The 22077-nt window shown below is 32.0% G+C and overlaps 1 protein-coding gene across 5 annotated transcripts in view; it reads left to right on the top strand.

Moving 5' to 3' along the window:
* The window catches only part of LOC148603103 (polycystin-1-related protein-like), a 259127-nt gene that overhangs the window by 151491 nt on the left and 85559 nt on the right, over window positions 1-22077 (top strand). For all 5 annotated transcript variants that reach the window (XM_088553961.1, XM_088553962.1, XM_088553964.1 and 2 more), the window contains 4 exons: window positions 336-468; window positions 11511-11625; window positions 16904-17111; window positions 20343-20399. In XM_088553961.1, coding sequence (XP_088410087.1) covers window positions 336-468; window positions 11511-11625; window positions 16904-17111; window positions 20343-20399 — 513 coding nt within the window. The remainder of the gene's footprint in view (window positions 1-335; window positions 469-11510; window positions 11626-16903; window positions 17112-20342; window positions 20400-22077) is intronic.

Below are 22077 nucleotides of genomic sequence, written 5' to 3'. Positions count from 1 at the left end.
ACAGAGTTATCTCCCTTAATTTTGAAATCTACAGTGCATTCTATACAATTTTTATCTCCTAAGAGCACGGGCTATATGAAAAAGCACATGTTAATTACTGTTTACTATGACATTTCAAGCAAAATATAAAAAATAGAGATATGTAGGCTTTTTACCCATGAATCACATTTTGCATGATCCTTAGCTGGAGTGCTACTTAAAGATTATTTTTATTTTACCGTCAATCTAATTGTTTAATGAAAATAGACCTTTCTTTTACGTAGCTATCAAATTACACCTATAAATAGCTATCTAGTAACGTAATATTTTTCTTTATTGTATTAATCCATTATCAGGATAAACCTCTCCAATACGAAGTAAGCGTCAAGTTGGATGATGACGATGGTATGAGCTACATTCTGTATCATGGTCTTAATCATGGTGTCAACTTTACATTGCCTGCTGGAGATCCATCTAAAAACCAAACAGGTGAGTAGTAATCATGTTGTGGTACATGTTTGAGGGAAATGTTGGAAAAAAATCTTTTTGGCACTGCTGACGAGATGCATTTTATGTTCAAAATGTGTGAAACCAAGTAGAAAGACAATACGTCAGGGCTGACTTATTTTTGTATTTCTGCAAATAAAGTGGTTACATCTATATCCTGAGAGTTGTTGTGGGCGAACATTTTCTTAGAATTAACACAAGACGGTATATTTTCCAAAAAGGAATACACTTATTTTGCTAGTAATGCACAAATGTAGGATATGTCAAAAAATGGGAAATGGGAAACAAACATGAATCAATCTAAAATCTTTATGAATCGATCTAAAATCTTCATGAATCTATCTAAAATCTTCAAGTTTCTGCTCACTAAAACTTGTGATTTTTTTAAATTCTGAACCAATTCTGAAAAAGTGTTACTGAATTATAGATTATATATGAGGAAAAATAGGGTTTTGTATGATTAATGTTTGTGATTGTTGTGTAATGGTGTAATTTTTCTTCTTTTAGATTAATTAGGATTCCACTAATGTGTTTGTCACATAGACCAATGAAATAAAAACCTATATTTTGATGACCTGTTAAACTCGTACAGTTTCAGATATTCAAATTAAAAATCTGATTTCCTCTGAATATTTCTCAGAACATAGAAATCAATTGGGACAAAAAAGCACACTTTAATGCTTCATTACAAACGGGCTTCAAAGAAATCTTAGTCTGAAAAGTGTTTTTATTCTCTGTCAATCCTAAGCTTGAAATATGTCAAAATTGCTCATCAAGTAGAAAACTAATTTTTCTGCTGAGATTGCCATTTTAAAGTATATTGAATTTGGAAATAAATTGACACAAGTGATATTTTTCATCAGACTTAAGTGTTTTCGCTGCTTATCTAATTGATAGGTGCAGAAAAATGGAAATCTATTTGAAGTCAGTCTGAGGGTAAAATTATAATTATCTCACCGGAACTGGCCTCAAAAATATTTTTTGTTTTTAAATCTCCTTTCTAATTTCTTTGTTTTCATGCAGTTTTTTAGTAAACATCTCATTAAATTTGTCAAAAATGCTTTTCAAACCTAATGATTATATTTTTTTGATGTGTATTGGTGTTCCTATTGTACCTGCTCTCAGTTTAATTGGATGCATATTGTTATAATTGAAACAGACAATGAGGAAAGAAATTGCATAATTGCTTCTTTTGCTAATCAAAGACACTTATAATTTATTTTAGTGTTCAGCTTTTAAACTTTTTTTCAAGCATCTAAATAGGAAAAAAAATGAGTCATTGCTGTAATGGAAAGTATCTTAAGGTTGTTAACCCTGATATTTTGTACTGAAATATGCACAAAATTTTGGATTTGACCAAAGAATTGTTCATGTGGTAGACACAGGTTATGGGGATAAAGACAGAATTTATGTTGTAAATGTTTTATTATTGCCTTCCTACTTTCCACTAGAAATTTCCTTATCAGTACCTCTTGGAAAACATAGATTTGAGTAGTATTCATAATGTGCTCGGAAACCATGTAGTAGTGCCTCCTAATTCTGTAATTAATGGTTTAATACAGACTTTGACCTGAAATATCTGATGTCATTCTTCAATCAACACAAAATCCATGTCCATAAATAGATGTTAAGTTACAGATAAATGGAATCCCCATGAGACAATAAGCAGATAGCTTTCATCATAAAGACATGGTTTGAATTACTTGGCTTTCATCTAAACAGGAATAAATTCGCTAATTTTACCATTAATATTACTACCCTATTAAAACCATGTAAATCACATTATTTTGAAGATCAAGCTGCAACAATTTCAATAAAAGTTTATGGAGAAACTTCCCATAACTCTAGTGGTCGAGGACGCCTCTTTAGAAAATAAAACTGTGAATGTCTCAACTATTCTATTGACCTGTGTATCCTATGTCAGTTTGCAGATTAACACAGGAACATTAGCTATAAAAGGATATAAAGTAATGCTTCTAAATCTATAGTTATTGGCTTGTCACAAAATAAAACAGAATTAGGAGCAATAAATAAAGTTAAATGATTAATCACTTCTTCTAAAAGTATGTTGTTTATCCATTTTTTGGCAAGTTTAACTGAGATATTCTCTATATTGATGAGTCCACTGTTCTCTGGCCTGGGTTTCATAAAAAAAAAATCTCAAATTGAGAATTTTCTTAAGTCCTGTGTTTTTCCTCAAATCTTCAATTTCAAGTGATTTGATTGGTCAGAATTTGAGTTTATGAAGGATTCAGGAAAATCTCAATCAGTCAGTTGCACCATTATGAATAATCCTACTTGGTTTTGTCCCCTGTGGGTACTATAAGTTGAGAAGTGGGTTTGCAAGAGTAATCAAAGGAACCAAGGTTCTAGCCGTAGTCAAAAGAATGTAATCCAGGGAAAAGACCAGGCATGGAAAACAGACTACACAACAAAGAACACAGAGTAACTAAAATCATACATACAAAGTAACAAAAGCAAATGAGCAACTCGGACTCCACTAAAAACCGGGAGCATGGACCAGATGCGTCAGTAGGGTAAATGTCCTCTGCTTTTCTAGAAACACCCACCTGAACAACTGAAATAGATTACCTTTTCAAGCACCAAGATATGTGATAAGATACCAAATTATTTTAGATGAGACAATATTTCCCAAACTCTGAAGAATTTGATAAGGATGGGTGCTAAACGTTTCAGTGACAATTCTTGTTCAGAAAATGCAGAAGTCATACTATCTTAAACTTTGGTTTATACACTCCTTAAGTGTAAGTATTTGTAAGAACCAGGCAAAATGGGAAAAATCAGAAACATGCATGTCGAAACCCCATCCATCTGACAATACAATTTCACTCAAGGATGCTTTCTCTACTTGGAAAGGCTACTATTTGTTCTCTGCATCGCTGGATTTGCTCAGAATTTTTTCGATAGAATTCTAGAAGAATGAAGTTTTATGACAGAGTTATCTGCCTTGAAATGTTCATTTTTAGTGTATTTCAATGAAGTTATAACTTTGTTTTCCAACATGATATAGAAAATCTGATAGTGCAAATAGTCAAATTCAACTTTCAAAATGATGGTTTTTTGTCATACCATGTTTCACCCAACGCCTGATTCTTACAGGGACTTATGGATCAAGCTGGGTTTGTCTTATATCTGCGACTGAGCAGACTTATCAAGGAATGACTATTATATTTTTTTCAGTCTTTGAAGAAATAACCACAATCATGTGGTGCACACTAAAAAACCTGCAAAGCAGCTTATTTTTCTAGTGTGCATCGCAAGCATTGAGGTTATTTCAAATAGATCAAAAAGTGTAACTGTCATTTCTTATAATTTAATTTTGGAGTCAAAATTCTGTTAGTAAATCATTTTAAAAAAAGGTTGATGACGTTACGGTCACATTGCAAAATTTGGTTTTTGAGAAGATGTACAAAACTTTCTATTGAATCAAAAATGGTGTTACGTCTGTAATTTAACTATGAGTTGATGAAGAATTAAAGCTTCTTAGAAAAAAAATTTTTTTGTTCATCAACCATATTTTTGATGTGATTTAATACATATGGAAGCATATGTTTGGGATCAGTATAGTAAAAATATGTTTATGTGCTTTTAAAAATACTTGATAGCATTTTTTTTTTTTAATCATATAAAACATATATTAAGTCCTTCTGAATACATATAAATACCATATGATATTTAACTCATTAATCAGGAATATACTGTATAAATAGATTTTTTTTCGCTTGGGGAAAAAGTTCGTGTTTTTCTTCAAAAACTGTTTTTCATATGTTTTTCACAGTGGTCCTAAACATATATCTTTCAAAACATAAGTTGCAATTTTTTCTGGTGTAGGTGCATAGGTAGGGATGTGAATTTTTTTTCACAGTACAAACTTAGAACTCTGTGTTGATAGACTTTGTTCATTGAACAAAGTCAAGCACCCAAGTATTGTCTGACTATAGTGAGTGCTTCAGTCAAGTGTCTTGCACGATTTTCTGTTCAGACATTTATAATCTTTCTATTGGGTACAATTAAGGACTATCACTTGATAGACAATAGCACCGCTGTCCTACTTTTTGTTATACAAGAACTAATCTATATGATGAGCTCAGACGGGGCTTTTAGGCATTTAGATAAATCTAGCAGACGGATGCACTGTCCGTTTCATTAGCTTGTCCGACCGTCAATTCTGCTGTCATGAAAGAATAACGATTCATGAGTCACCATGATAATATAAATACAGACGGCTTAATTCTAACGTTTCACTTATTTTCTCCCGTATACATAATGTCAATCATGAAATCGACTGACGAGGGGCAACATGAACATTGATTTCTTCACATTTTCAATTTATTACATGTGAAAAGCTATTTATATTATGGAACGGGAGCTGATGGGAAATTTATTTGCTATGAAGATGTAAGCGAGGAAGAAAATTAGTTGGAAACACAGTCTTCGAATTTGCAATAATTGCTTCTGATGGAGAAATTAGGAGTTAATTTCATTTTCTAAATGTTTACATACATCTTACATGGGATTCTTAACAGGCTCGAAATTGATGTCCCGATTGCTTTTTTAAGAGGCTCGTGGTCGTGTTTTTCCTGTGGGATAATATCTCTGTTATATGATTTTGATTAACTGACTCTTTTGTCGGTAGAATTTGGCTCCATAATTTCTCCAAGCTTATCATGTTGGTTGGACTGGAAAATTTTTCTGATATTAGACTCAAAGAAACATATTTAATTTGTAATTGCAATGTCTAGGGATTTATTTTCCAGACATTACTTCATTTTATTTCAATTTAGATGTGTTTTTTAGAGTATTATTTCGTGGCTATATTGCATGTTACAATTTATGACTTAGGTTATGAATTTTTAGGTCAATTCTATTCAATTCAGTCATCATACAAGTATTCTGTTTGCTTCTCTTGTACATTTGACATTTGAAATGATTTGGCTTTTAGATGAAATCTGTTCTCTTGGCAGAATATGTCAGATGATTACACAGATGAAAAAAATATACTAGATTAGTTATTTGTCTTTTCATGATAATCAATTTTTAGATGCCCTTCATTGAATGGTTGTACAATGGTGTTTTGATATCTCTCGGACTGTCTGTCTATCTGTCTCTCAGTCAATATGTTGTTTCACAACTTAAAAGTGCTTTGAGGGATTTTGATAATTTTTAGTACAATCATTAATCTGTATTGAAGGAAACTCCCTTTTGTTTTCCATTTTTCCCAAATTTTTCTTACAGAGTAATTGAAATTTAAACACTCCTCCCATGAGTCTTCGCTTTGAAGGGCTGGATATGGCTAAAATAGGGAAGAATACATTATTATACCTTACTTAAGATTTAGAAATAAAATTGAAATTTTATCACATAATAATGGGGAGAGCAGGAATACCATATACTATACCACAATTTCTTTATTTTAATAAATATTAAATCAAGTCTATTTTTCAGAAAGACCCATCTTTCAGTGGAAAATTTATATCCTTCAAAATTCTCTTTAAGAGAATTTTTTGCAAAAGTGAAATGTCAGTTTCAACAGTGTATAAATCTTCCCTAGTAGACAATTTTATCTTTCAGTCTCAATATATTTTACAATAATTACTGGAGAATATTGTTTTTTTTTTTAATTTAAACATTGGATATAACCCAAGATTTTAGCCTGATTAAATTTTTTCCCATTTTGTTTTGAGTGATGTGATTTTGAATTCTAACTAAATACTGTAAAGGTACTCATTTTTCGCTATTTTCACTGTGGACAAAAAACCTTGAAAAATGGTACTGATTGTTACCACTGTATAACGCTAATCATATTTTTGAAACCACAAAAATTGATACCCCCAAATATGTTCACTTGACAGAATCTGCCAAAATTAGCAGCCGCAAAAATTAATACGTTTACAGTATTTTGACAGTTGCTTAATTGCCACTAGATAAGATTTTATTGCAAACTATAGTTTTCATTGCCTTTTCTGAGGAATATAAATAAAACTTTACATGTATGAACAATTTTATTCTTGTATAAAACCATTTTCATGCCTCGTGAAGTTTTACATCGATTGAGAAGAATTTAATTTCTTTTTCCATTATCTAATTTCAAGTCCAAAGTTTGTCTTTGTCTCCTTGACAACCATGAATGTTTGAGACTCATCCCATGGCAACATGAATTTAATTGTGTTTTCTAGTACCCATCCACAGCCCGGCAATTTGATTGTACTTTTCAGCGCATATCCACTACAAGTCATTTTCAGTTTCCTGAATCTTAGGGCTTAATTATCAAATCAATTTAGCTGTAGGATTGCTTTGTTCAAATGGAGTATCTTCATTTGGTATTGTTTACAAAACAAGAGAAGATTTATCGATGAACATTAGGGCTTGTGTCAGGAGCTTTTGTGTTCCAAGATTGTCGATTACAGTAAGGAATTTAATTGAAAAATTAGCCAATCTGTTGTTATTGATTTTGGACTCTGTTGCTCCAGACAACCTGCCATACGGACTTGTTGCATTAACATTTGATTATTGGTAGAACAGACTTTATTGCAGACTCTCGGCTGGAGTCAGATATTTTAATCGCAGACATAAAGAGACTGAAAGTTCCTTTTCATCATCATGATGAAATAAACCTTTTGATGTTTTGAAAATTTTATGTCAGGGAAAGAAAATAGATTGCTGTCATATTATGGTTTCTTTGGAAAAGTTTATGCATGTTTAAACAAATGTCTTTCCTATTTATAATCACAGTTTCCCTCTTACAGCTTCTCTGATTGAATTCTGTATAATAATCATATTTATTTATCTTTGATCATGCTAAAAATGGAATCAAAGAATAGACATCTGTACTTTTAAATCATCTTATGTTGTTTTTTTACTGGTTGCTTTTCAGTTTCTGATAATTTCAAGGTTGTTATAAGTAGCATCTCCAGAATCTTCTATGTCAAACTGTTGGTCAAAAGTTCTCTTCCTTAAATGCATGAAATATCTGATATAGGATGTTTACCTACAGTCAATTAGTCAATATAACCAACTATTTCTATGCTGTAAATGTGTGAAGGAAATTATAAGGTCACCAAAATTCTAGAAAAACAAAATAAAAAAGAAAAGGAAAAGAAAGTGGATGTAAGACATTCATTGGTTACCATGGTGATCAATCTCTACAAGAGTTTGCATTTGGTAATCTTAAAATTCTGGACTGGTTTGTACTGGTTCCTTTTTTTTTTATCCCTTCACTATGATAGTTGCAAAGGGATACACATAGTAATTGGATTGTATGCCTTTCACACATTTATTGTTTATAAATGTCTGGAAACCCATCAGATTTAAAAAAAAAATATATGTATCTTTCCTACTACCCTAGTTACCCTAGTTACCCTTGTTTTATTGTGCCCTACCCAAAACATTTCATGGCTATTTTGGCTCAAGCACTGATTAAGTCAAGATTGTTTCCCCATTAACTCAGTGTAAAATGTTTTGGAAAAAAGAAAATAAGTGTATATTTGCTTGAAATTTGGGTGTAAAACATGAGGCTCGCCAAGCGTTTTTTTTTCCAATTCATGCTGAATTCTTATTTCATTTTTATTTCTAGTCAATATACAGTTATTTTCTTTACATTGCAATCCTTATCATTTTCTAATCAAGTTACATTTTAATATGATGTGTTTTTTACATTTCTTTTCTTCTTACTTACCTACCCTAATTATTTCTTGATGGTAGCAGGCAACAAGACTATTGGTTTTTTGGTTTTTTTTGCTTTTGTGATCTTTCTGGGACTCCATCTGCTCTATATCTTGAAGGATGTTACAGGAGTTGATTGGGTCTGCTCTTTTAAATGTAGAATAGCAGGCTGGTTTCATGGAAGGAAAGCAATTTCCATACAATATTTTTATGACCCTCATTAAAAGACTTTAAAAAGCTATGTTGACATTTGATAGCCATGTCACATTTAAGAAAACGGAGCTGGAACAGGAAATTCTTTTGAAAATACATTTGATGCGTTTATGTCTAAGAAAATCAATGGCACCCTTTCTAAAGCAATTTGCGGACACAATGATGGCTGACGAGTCGAGTATTTTCCCTCAAAACAAAAATTGGAATGAATTGTGTTTTTCCAATACCATAAATTTATATGATAAGGCAGATAAATTGGTATTATAACGGCCGACTGATGGTTTAGAAGGTTTCTCCAAGGCAAGGTTTAAGTGGAGCTAATTATGTGTTTATATTTATTCTTCAATCAAGTCTTGATGGCACGTTTGTGCTTGTATCTAACAATAGTAGCAGAACGCCACATGACAGCAATTTAACGAGCTGAGACTTAATGTGAAAGGAAATGAATAGCGAATTGGTCACTATGGTTGTTTTTATCGAGATATTTGTGATATTAATTCATGCAAGTGCCTAACTTAAAATCAATGAAAAGCTTATCAAAATGATCAGATAGGGTCCATTATATCTGTACCAGCCACTGGTTGTGAATATTGTTTGTATAGCTGTCACTGATTGAGGTCTAGAACTTAATATTAATTTTTTTTAAAGGTTCTATCCACGTTTGGATATTTAGTGTAAATTTTCCTTTCTTTGAAATAAGAGATTATCTGTGATGTTCAGATTTTCAGGTCCCAACTTATTATGCAGTTGATAAGTCATAGGGAAAAAAAAAAAAAAAAATCCAAATTTTAAGTACCAGCCCGTGTAAGAATCAGGCAATTTTTTTTTTTTTTTTTTTTTTTGGCCTCAAGTATATTCATAACCAAAATGCTACTAAAATTTAACCTGAAATGTCTGTGACATATGTTTACTGCTTATAAAAAAAAGTGTTGGAAAATTTTCCTGCAATTTTTTTCATTCTGCATTTCAAATGATTTGACTGATCAATATCTGAAAACGGTAAAATTTGCAAACAATTTGATGATTTTTTCTGGAGGTTATGAGGTATAAATACTTCAATTATGCAATAAAATTTTACTTCATGCTCCACACCTTATACATATTTTGCCTTGTTCTTAGACAAAGAAGTACTTAAAAAACTAAATAAAACAAATCAGAACTTCATTTGAAAACAGGTATTGTAAACTAAGACCCCGAGAAAGAGTCATATCTTATGTCCATTTAACATGGAATTTAATTCTTCCATGGGACTTCGAGTTACGAATCTGACGCAATAATACATGCTGATCAGTAACATAAAAATTTCTAATGAAATATGGAAAAAAAAGTAATTAGTTGCAATGAAGTATTGTATTAAATCTACCGAACAGCATTATGAACAAAATATCATAATTATCATTCAATTTTTTTGTGAAAATGAAGAATAAGTGACAACTAATATTTCCTCTGGGGCACTCACTGGATAATTTTTTTCTTAATTACTTTTCTTTACCCTTAGAACCAAATGTGACCTCCATTTTTTTTTTAGACTGTTAAGTTCACTTAGCAAGCTTTCTGAGTGGTAGATTATTGTGTGGTATATAAAGTGATCAGTGTTTTGAAAGTAGATGTTACTGTTTTTTTTTTTTGTTTATTGTTTTTTATTTTTTTTTGTTTTGTTTTTTTTTTTTTTTCATATGCGTAAAGTAATGATATTTATGGAAGACAATAAAAGTATGTGAAAGTAGAAGAGGCGATAAGGGGTCTTGTTGGCCCAATATTCTGCTGAAAGTTTGTCATTAAGTGTTGATTGATTTAATTGTGAATTTGAAGACTTAAATCCATTATAAATGAGAAAAAAAATTTTTTTGATAATTTGTGCATAGAAAGGACACAAAAATTGCTTGAAGTTTACCAATATTCAGATAGTCTGTCAAATTTTATACTTTTTGGTCCCTTTCTGGTCATATTTTGTGCAAGGAAACAACAAAAAACTTCTTATTTAGAGAACACATTCATTATTACATAGTTTATCATATGTAAAATATGTAAAAATATGAAGTTTTGGGCTATATTCATAGCCGAATGCCCCTACACCTTTATCCCCTTTCATTGAAGGCCCATAGACTGCCTTTGGCTGTTTTACGTTCACTGTTTCAGTATTGTTGTCTGTTTCCACTTTCTTCTCAGTTTAAGATACTGTAGATTAAAGGTATCTGTATGTGTCAATGGCATTTTACATATGGTACTTGATGAAAAAAGCAATTTTGTTCAGGGTGTCAAGGGATTGATGGAGAGAGATGCATATAAGGAGAGTGTAATGGGAGAAAATGAAAGCTTTGAATGGGGGTGAATAAAAAATGGAGAAAGGAAGTTAGTCTTTGGGGTGAAAAATGAGACAAAAAGGCATTTTTTTTCATAATAAGGATGACAGAGCACACTATAAAGATTAGGAGTGAGGGCTCAAAGGCTTAAAACTTGCCTGCTATCTTTTACAATGTAATTTGTGTTTGTAATGAAAGTTGGTTGTTGTAGCTGTTGTACCTATATTATTAAGTGTATTTTTAATTATGTATGTGTTAATGACATATGAAATTCTCATATATTTTAGATATGTTCTGTTTTACATTTGAAATAAATTTATATCTATACAAACTAAGTCAAGAAGAACTTTTTAGTACATATGTAGTTAGACAGACTTACTGTCTGAACGAACTTTTATGCACACACACCAGTAAGAAAAGATATCCTCAAGTACCCCCCCCCCCCCAAATCAAAATTCATTGTGTTAATAACTTGATCATGGTTTGCTTAATGTTAACAAAGTGGAGATAACATTAAGAAAGATATAAATTATTTTTGAAGGATAGTTCATAATTTGATGATATACAGGTCTTTAAAATCAATTCATACCTGAAAAGGATTTTTTTTTTTTTTTTTTTTTTTTTAAATTGATTATTTCTATAAATACTATCTTTAATAATGATTTTCCCAATATTAAAAATTGGAGAGAAGATTTCAAACACTGCTAAAAGGTAAAACTGCTGATTGAATACAACTCTTTCTACTAAGTCATTTGATTATAGATTTTTCCCGCTACTGTACAAATATTGGACGTTAACGTGATATTATTATTGTCCTGTTTGCAGTAACGGTAGACATTACAGTATTGGACAGTCGGATGGCGAGAACGTTAGTGTGTACTCATCCTACAAAGGTTCGACCTATAGCTCTTGAACCAAGGAGGAGATTAGATGATCTGATGTGAGTAGTTTACTTTTTTTTTATTTATTGAAGGATTTTAAGGCATTATTGTTAGATTTGCTGATTTTACTTTCTTTTAGAACTATCCCTTTTTTGATTGTAGAAGTTCTTTTTAAAAAAAAAAAAAAGAATCGACAATTTAGTGTGTCACGAGGAGGCATTTACTCCTATCATTGGCTTGCAAATGGCTTGAGAGGGGGAAAAAAGCAGTAAATTTTTATTTACTATCTAGTCAGGTATTCCAATTACTATATATTACTTTAATTTCATAATTATTTCTCAAGAGGGATAGGAAAAATAAAAGATAATGCTGCTGTACATAGTATATGGGTAAACCTGTTATGTTGCCACATCAATATTTGGGAAATTTAGAAATTATTTGTGAATATTCAATTATTATTGGCTTTCAATTAATGCAGATGTGTTTAAAATGGGCTATATATGGTCATTAGGACACCAGATTGTGATGACAGGGTGAAAAAAAAGTTTTTATAAATGTATAGATTTATTGATGGAATAAAGGCTTTCATCCAGAGTTTTGGCTTAATCATTCTGTGTTTTGTTAGCAGTATTATACAGGCTGTTTCCTCCTGAAAAAAAAGGTTTTAAATTAAAAATTCATATAATGATTCTAAAGTGAGGTATCTATCTATTCAATCAATCCAATATGGTAAGTCAGCAGCCAAATATTTGGATTGAGGTGTCAAAACAGGCCGGTACAAAATATCTGGACAGATATTTCACAACATGTGGCTGTTGCAATAGTGAAATATGCTATTTGAAGGAGCAAATGCTTTTTTGGGGGTTTTCAGAATTTGAGTGCATAGTATTTATTTCTGCTCTGTTCAAAATAATATTGGTGCATTGCCTTAAAATTAGTGGTAAAGGATTTCTTTTTTCTTTCAAATTTACCTCCCATCAAACAAAAAAGTAATGAAATTCAACAATAGATCCATGCTTATCAGCTTGGTCACGACAAATCCACTTTAATAGAAATAAATATTTCTAAATTTACAATAGTAAATTTGACACAGAAATGTCTCGGCTATTTACTTTTGATAAGAATGGGAAAAGATGAAAAGAATTTTATTTGACTAAGATTCGTCAACTTAGAAAGTAAGTGAGATAGGTTTAGAGGGATTCTCAAGATATCAATAAATTTTGACAAGGTCTGGGGCCTCATGAGGGGATTCTGAAATTATCATTTCTTCTTTATTCTTGTGTTTAAAATCAAATTGGAGGGTCAGTAAATCACAAATGACATTATGTGAGTACTTCAGTTGTGAAGTCATGGGTTTTTAGAGATTTTAAGTATCTGTGTGTAGTTGACAATGAAGGGTATGAATAGTAGAAGGCTTGGATTGTGATAATTTATTTTTTTTTTGGGGGGGGGGGGGGCATTTTTTGGATTTGTGAAGAGGGAAATGGTTTGTGATTGAAATTTACATTCTATGTTTAATTTGTGTTTGAGGGAGAGGGGAAAGAGTCAGAAGCAGTAATACTCTGTTTGAACTTAATGCTGATGAGATTTTGCATTGATTGAAAAACCTACCTGAATGTTTTCATTCTCTGAGGTTTTTTACAATTTTCCATGCGACTCCAACTTGTTTATTTGTTTTGTGTAATTTTTATCTTAATTCTGATACTGATACTGATAAATGTGGTCAATTTTAACAATTTAAGGCTGTGAAATGTAAAGCAAGAAATGTAATTTAAATTAAGTTTATTTATTGTGCACTATTCTGTTATCTGAATGTTCATTAGCTATTGATGAAGTTTGATTTACCATTAAGAAGATAAAAGGCCCACTCAATAGCAAGCAATGAATTCCTTACTTACACCTTAATACTCAGTGGTCTCATGTCTTCATATTAAGCACAAGGCATTACTTTCGACATTCAAGTTGTAAATATTCCATAAAACTGTACATCACTTCTGATCCAAATAAAAACTTTTTGTTCATCTATTACCACCCCACTTGAGCCTCATATTTGTAATTTCTTATGAACATGTATATTTATCAAGGATTGGGGCCAGCTCATGGTCATTCAAGTGAAATTCACCAAACATTAATAAAATGGTAGAGAGAAATTTGTCAGAGATCAATAAAACTTTGACAGGTGATTAAGTGCCCTAAATGGGTAAACAGCTCAGTTAATTAAGTTATTCATAGGTATGGTTCAGGGGACAGCAAGGAAGTGATCTGGTCACTTTATCAGTTAAGACCAGTTTTATTGAGGAACTGTTTAAAGTGAGATAATTTTACAAGTTGGTGGTCAGTTTTATCGAGCAGGGGGACATTGTAAAAGTGAGGCATTATAATTTCTTTGTGATCAGTTTTGGTTACGATGGGACATTTTGTAAGGGAGGAGGTTGTTAAATCAGGTAAGTCTGATATAATGTAAACTACAGTCAGGTGTTCATAATTAAAATCATAATAAAAGTGCCAAAAAAGTGGAAGAAGTTTATTAACTTTGAGTTGCATATGGATTTTAACATTTTGAACTGTTTGATGTTGGTAGTTAATTCTTGTAGCAAAAGTCAATCAATCTGAACAGTTAAATTTTGTTTTCTGAATTCAAAAAAATTATTTTGAATTATGTCTTCCTATAGCCATTCAATGGGTGGGTTTGTTTGTTTGTTTGTTTGTTTGTTTTTTTTTTGTTTTTTGTTTGTTTGTTTGTTGTTTGTTTTTTTTTTGCAGACTTCTGTATTACGTAGGTTGGGTGGGTCATGTAATTTTGAATAGGTTTTAGGTAAGCTTTGACATACACACTTCAAAGAACCTCACATAAAAAGAACTACATGGTTAAAATAGCATAAAGTGTCTTTTTATTTCATTATTCAGTGCCTGCAGTATTTATTAAGTATGCAGAGCCAGCAAATGTAAATATCATTTAAATGGAAAGATTCGTCCCCCTGTTCCAAATTCTTCAGCAAGGACTCGCTAAATTTATTGATCTTATTTTTTCAACAAGGTATTTACAAATTGCCTTTCATAATGCTTTTACTAGATTTCTTTGATGTGTAGGGAAAACATGTCCACGAACCGAAAGAGGGCCAAAGAATTTGATCAATGAATAACCTAATATTGCTAGAAATCAATATTAAAATATTAAAAGTATCATGGTCTCGTATTATGATAACCATGACTTGTTTGTGCTCAAAGTCTGATTTATTTAAAATTGGAATTTATGTTGTAAGTTTTAAGGATACTACAAGTTTTGATGAAACTTGGCATAACGCAGTATATTTAGGCAGATTTAAATCAAGTTTGATGGAACATATTTAATGCTTTTATTGATCAAGCGTTTTGTTAGTGTATTGTAATGTTTACAAAATATTTTACTGCAATGCATTATTGAATATGAATTGTAAGCATTAAAAAAACTATGCTTTTTTATAGTTGACACTTTGATTAATTGATCTCAGTCAATTTGTATTGAAAAGTTGAATTAAACTTGTATATTTCACTCATCATTCAACATAAGTTTCAAAGTACTATTTTAAGCAAACCTGGTGAGAAAACTGTCCCAATAATGAGTGATAGTAAACTTAGGAATATGTCAATGGCAAAGATGGTATTACAAGTAAATAGTATCAATATGAAGATAAAATCATCCAAGGAAAATTGAAGTGACTGTACAGCATAAGTTAGTGTCTGAAATAAATTTTTATAAAACCACAAAAAATTGTGACATACAATGGTATTGAGCTGTTGTTGTTGTCTGTTGTAGACAGTTGGCTTCCTTGTGATAACTTGAATATTAGTGAAATAAAATTGATCTTAATAAAATTTTATAACAAGGTTCCAGACTACAAAAGTAGCTGGGTAAAAATGAAAGGGGTTATGGCCCCAACTGTTTTAGAATTAGAAGGCAAAAACAAGCATTTTATAGAATATTACTATATAACTTCAGTAAAAGCATAAAAATGTTCCACAATATTCTATACCACATTGTCAGACTGGTATCGATTTTGGGGGGTTAAGACTTGAACATTTCGCGTGATTTTATCTTCATGTTTTGCACTTTTCTTTGTATGTTAATTATTTGTGTTGCTGTAATTTTTTTTTATTCAGAAGACAGTAATATTTGCCAAAATTGAACTGTACACTGAAGCTTCATGAAATCACACTTTCTACCTATTTATTTAATGTTGTAAGTCTGAGTAAATCAAATATTTACCATAATTCACTATTTATTTTAGGCCATAAACACACAAATAAAGGGGTATAATAAACCTCTACAGTACAGATATGTTCATGTCAATGACCTTTTTTGGGTCATTTACCTTTCCAAATAAGGTAATGGGGTACTGATCTTATCCATATATGGATGTAAGGGATATGAATGAAGAATGTGAGTGCTTTTTCAAGTTTTTATGCCTCTTGGTAGCTTATATAGAATTCTGCATATCACAACTGTTTAAAATAATTAAGGAAATTTTACTTTTTGCTTGTGGGTTAATTTTTAGTTATAAAACAAAAGTATAACTGATTTGAATATTGTTTGGGACATTTTCACAGCAGGATCCATCCATGTTTCAAGTTCTAGTTCGCAATTTACCCCATGGAGTCTGTTTTAATTCCTGTCTGTTTATGTACACAGCCAAATCTAATGCACAATCTGTGAAGCATCATTTTGATTTTCTTGGAGAAGATTACAAAATTACATTACAAGGTGGATTTCATGCTGAGTTTTGCTGAGATGTAAAGTACAGGAGATGACTTTTCTGGAACCATTAAATACCTGCTCATTCATTATCTGAAAGCAAGCTAGCTTTACAATCCTTATTTCATTGCTCTGTAATACCTGGCATTTTATAGATTTCCCATTTTCTCTGGAATTGGAATCTAGTTATTTACAGGCTAGTGATTGAATACCCCAATAAATGTGAAATAAAATAAAATTTTGATGAATGCAAGATGCTGATAGGGTCCAGAAAATGTGATTATTGAGTAATCAATACCCTTTAATTAAGACCTGTTATTGATTTTTGGATTACTAGTTTTAGAATAGTTTTTAGGCTAATTTCTAATGTCACTTTGAAGGTCGTGTAGCGCATTGGGAGAACTCAGATTGTTGATTGTTTTAAATGGCTATGGATATTACCTTCTAAACTCTAAAGGTCATTTTATCACGTGTCATTTCATAGGTTCAGCTTTAAGAGACTTTTTGCAGAAATTATTTGTAAGTCTCATGATGAATTCAGACTTCAATTGTACGGAAATGTTATGTAATATAACTACTGTTAGCAATTCTTTTCTGGTTTACAGACTGAATCAGTCAAGTCCACTGTCTCCTGATGGCAAACTGGCTGTTGCCAGACGGCAAGGTGATGGTCAAAGGGTCAAAGGTGTCATTCTCGCATTATCAAGATGTCTGCAGAGATTGGTTAAAAGGCCAGCTTATGAAAAGGTCAAGGTTACTTCAGCTATACAGAACATGTTGGAAGAACTGAGTCAACAGCCCATAAGAGATGAGGTGAGTTTTGGTAAAAGTTTCAAGGTAAATTTTTAATGAGCAGACACAAGAAATCAATTTAAGTCAACTTGTAAACCAGTGTATCTTTATATAGCAAGAATGGATGTGGCAAATATGTCAAAGAGACAACAATGCCACAAGAGTGAAATATGTCAGCTCAACGTTAACCATGGGCCTTCTATGGACAGTAGAGAAATCCTAACACCACACGACAGGCTGAAGTTGGCCTAAAAAAAAACAACATTATACACAGGTATATTGAACTGTTGCCCCTGTATACTCTAGCAACATGTTTGTTTATGATGAAGTTCTGAATGACAACCTCATACTTACTTTTTTGGTTCCTCCAATCTAATTTTACTGTATGAGAGTGTAAATCAACAGTCATCAAGATTCTTTTTTTTTTTTTAACAAAAGGCAAAACTTTTAATGAACAAAAAGCACACATATCAGCAAAATTGGGTTAGTTTCAGTGAAACTTCCAAACTTTAAAAAAAAACTCTGTCATACATCTTATGTGCACTTGGTTTCAAATCCTTTTATGTAATTGCAAGCTTTGATATTGTTGATTTTATGTGAGTGTCGAAGATGGCTATATAATTGACAGTCTCAAGTCTTATCTTTCTCACATGGTGAGTCAAATGATGTAATTTACAACATGTCAGCTTGCTGCACAATTTCAGTCTTCCAATGTATTATTGATAGTATCCTGTTAAAAGACAGTCACGTTAGCCCATTGACAATAAATCTACCTCCTGATGTGAGAGTTCCGAGTAAATGAGAATTGATAATGTTGTTCTGTGGTTGATGACTTGCACACCATTACTCAGGGGACACTGCGCTGTCACCAGCTGTTCTCAGACATGTTATTTGACAAATATTTTTATCATTAAACCTGAACTTGCATGATGGTGTGTTGTCATGACAACTTTGCACATTCAAAAACAATGAAAACAAAAAGGTTGTATTCTACAGTAACTTGATTTTCTGTGATAAAAGTAAGGCCATGATTTTTATCATTCAAAAGACACCAGTATGAACATCTGTTTTGAATGGATTTACTTGTTCAAGAAAGTTCCAATTTTTGCATTAAAAGTTAGAGTATGTTTAGTCTAGTTTGACCAGACACCTTGTACACAAACTTCAAATTTATGCAACAAGAGTTGAAGTTTGTTCATGTATACATATATTTATCCTGAAGCATCTATGACCTGGATATTTTTTGACTGCCTATATAGGGGAAAGTGTGCATTTTTCATTGTGCTTTTCAACTAAATTTGAGCTATCAGTATTTTCAAAAGGCAAACTAAACCAACACTTTGACAGTTATTTCTGGTGGTTATCAGGTACAAACACTTTGATGGTCATTTCTGGAGGTTATTAGGTACAAACACTTTGACAGTTATTTCTGGAGGTTATCAGGTACAAACACTTCGATGGTTATTTCTGGTGGTTATCAGGTACAAACACTTTGACGGTTATTTCTGGTGGTTATCAGGTACGAACACTTTGATGGTCATTTCTGGAGGTTATCAGGTACAAACACTTTGATGGTTATTTCTGGAGGTTATCAGGTACAAACACTTCGATGGTTATTTCTGGAGGTCATCAGGTACAAACACTTTGACAGTTATTTCTGGAGGTTATCAGGTACAAACACTTCGATGGTTATTTCTGGTGGTTATCAGGTACAAACACTTTGACGGTTATTTCTGGTGGTTATCAGGTACGAACACTTTGATGGTTATTTCTGGTGGTTATTAGGTACAAACACTTTGACAGTTATTTCTGGAGGTTATCAGGTACAAACACTTCGATGGTTATTTCTGGAGGTCATCAGGTACAAACACTTTGACGGTTATTTCTGGTGGTTATCAGGTACAAACACTTCGATGGTTATTTCTGGTGGTTATTAGGTACAAACACTTTGACAGTTATTTCTGGAGGTTATCAGGTACAAACACTTCGATGGTTATTTCTGGAGGTCATCAGGTACAAACTCTTTGACGGTTATTTCTGGTGGTTATCAGGTACAAACACTTCGATGGTTATTTCTGGTGGTTATTAGGTACAAACACTTTGACAGTTATTTCTGGAGGTTATCAGGTACAAACACTTCGATGGTTATTTCTGGAGGTCATCAGGTACAAACACTTTGATGGTTATTTCTGGTGGTTATCAGGTACAAACACTTTGATGGTTATTTCTGGAGGTCATCAGGTACAAACACTTTGATGGTTATTTCTGGAGGTCATCAGGTACAAACACTTCGATGGTTATTTCTGGAGGTTATCAGGTACAAACACTTTGACGGTTATTTCTGGTGGTTATCAGGTACAAACACTTTGATGGTTATTTCTGGAGGTTATCAGGTACAAACACTTCGATGGTTATTTCTGGAGGTCATCAGGTACAAACACTTTGACAGTTATTTCTGGAAGTTTTGAGGTATGAATACTTGGGTAAAGCAATAAAACCTCTTTTTTTTTTCTTCATGTGCCACACCTTATACTTATTTTGCCTGAATCTTTGACATTCAAGTACTTATGTCTTGTTTCTGGATCCAGTAATTGATTTGTTATGGTTCATTTTGTTCTATTGTTTTGACTTGATGTTAAGATATGGAAATTGATGAATAAATATGTTTAAACTCACAACAAACATAGCATACAATTTCTTGTTAGTTCTAAATTGGCCTTTTATCAACATTTTAATTCCTAGCATTAACCGGAAGTGATTTTCAGATCTCTATTTATCTAATCAGTTCTTGATGTTGAATTTCCATTGCTGTAGATTAGCCTTTCATCTTAATTGTACTCACAGATTTCTCATGTTATCAGAGATCTCATTTGGTTTAATTCTGTCTCAAATATGCCGACAGAAATTTCCCAAAGGACGAAAAATAGGACATGATGGCTTTTTATTTAAAATTAATGAATTTCATTAGACTAAGTAAAATTTATGAGACTGTTTTGATAAGAATATAAAGAAAAATATATGGATTCTTTTATGCCCTACTTTAAATTCCTAATGAAGTCATGAGAATAAGAAAAGATTTCAGAATAAGTGAACCTAGCTTTTGTACTGATAGAGTAAGGACTCAAGAACCTAGCTTTTGCACTGGTAAAGCAAGAACTCATAAACTAAGCTTTGTACTGCTAAGGTAATAGTAAGTTTGAATAACAATTCCTAAATAATCATGGTTTTTAATTTATGAGTTTTTTGTTTCAGTTAGAAATACTACAGACAGTTCAGGCCTTGGAGGGACTTGTAGCTGTTGGTCATGAGGTAATGTAAAATAATTTTCCAAATGTATACAGGAAAATTTGACTATCTTTATGTCTGTCTGTCTGTCTGTTCATACTACAATGCTTTACAATTGAGCCAACAAGTCTGCCCAAATTCTTTGCTCAATTTAAAAAAATATCAATGATGTGTTTTGTTCAAGTTTAACCACATACATTAGTGTTTTTCCACAGTGACAAATTATGAACTAGACAAACAGGAAGTAGAATTAGTGGAAGTAGGGAGTAGAAATACCTTTCAATTAGTAATTTGTCTCCTAACAGATTTATCATCAGTGCAGGGGATATATTTGCTATTTTAAAGCTTCACGCCTCAGCCACTCTCCGTACTTAACCAGACCTCTTTATGAATATCAGTGTAGTTGTTTTGTAATAAGTATTGCTTGTGCCCTGTGAGTGTTTTCACATCCTATATAGCAGAGTCTATAAGATGCATAATGAATCAGGAAGTAGTCGGAGGCGGATACAGGGGGTGGGGGCTTAGAAAAAAAATTGTTGAAAAATTGTTTGTGTTAGATCATGAAAAACACTCACTTCATGATCCTCACCGGCGATCTTGTTAAGAAATTTGCGATTTTACTGCGTGTCCTATCAACTTTTTTTATTTAGTAGTCATTTCGACCAATAACATCACTGCCACCCTTATACTCCATCTTTGCTGCAGTGTAAATAAAATTTGTCCTTTTATTTTGTTGTCTTCTATATTTCTTATTAGATTTACAAATTTGTCTTGTTTTTATGCTTCCTTTTCCTGTTAGCGGAGAATCAAATTACCATCACTATTTTCAATAATGAAATCCTTAAAGTCAAGCAGTATATATATTACTGTTCAATTCTCTCAGTGCAGATGGTTTTCTCCTCTTAGTTATAAAATCTTACATTGGAGATAACATTTTCTTCCCTTTTAACTAAAGAATGCAAACTACAGTCGTTTAGACGTCCTAAGCTGCAAATTTTACATTGTATTATTCAGATAAATCTCTTTTGAGAACTTGAAATTGTACCCAAGAGCGTCTAGGATTGTAAAGTGTTGCTTTCTAGTCAGAAATTAATTCATTTTATCGTCTTCAATGAGGTCAATGATTAAGATTTATATTAAAATAGCAATAAGGGACTGATCAAAGCCTTTAACAACAACTGTTTTAATGTTAACTTACCAGTTATAGAAGTTATCCAAGATATAGGTTAAGCCTATGACCTTGAGGACACAGGATGTTTTATAATTTTGGAGTGGAATTCAAAGAATGAAGTATTAGCTGCTATAAGAATCAGGCAGTGGGTGAAACATGGTTTGAAAAAACCCATCATTTTGATAGTGTAATTTGACTATTTGCACCATCAGAATTGAGGAAAAAAAGATAATATTTCCCTTATCATTTTGGCTAATTGAGTAATAACTTCATTGAAATGCACTGAAAATTAACATTTCAAGGGCAGATAACTGTCAAAAACCTCATTTTTCAAATATTCTGTTGAAAGCCAGTGATGCAGAGATTATATAATGGTCTTTTCAAATAGAGAAAGTATACTGGAGTGATATTACAATGTCAGATTGGAGGATTTTTGACATGCTGTTTCGGATTTTTCCCATTTTGCCTGATTCTTACAAATATTTACACTTAAGTCAAGAAAATAGAGAAAAAAGCAACTTTCAAAATTAA

This window comes from Perna viridis, chromosome 11, assembly GCF_037379345.1.
Source record: "Perna viridis isolate PV_CMFRI_1.1 ecotype Kerala chromosome 11, ASM3737934v1, whole genome shotgun sequence".
In the NCBI taxonomy this organism is placed as follows: Eukaryota; Metazoa; Mollusca; class Bivalvia; order Mytilida; family Mytilidae; genus Perna; species Perna viridis.
This window is presented reverse-complemented; position numbering and strand designations above follow the sequence as displayed.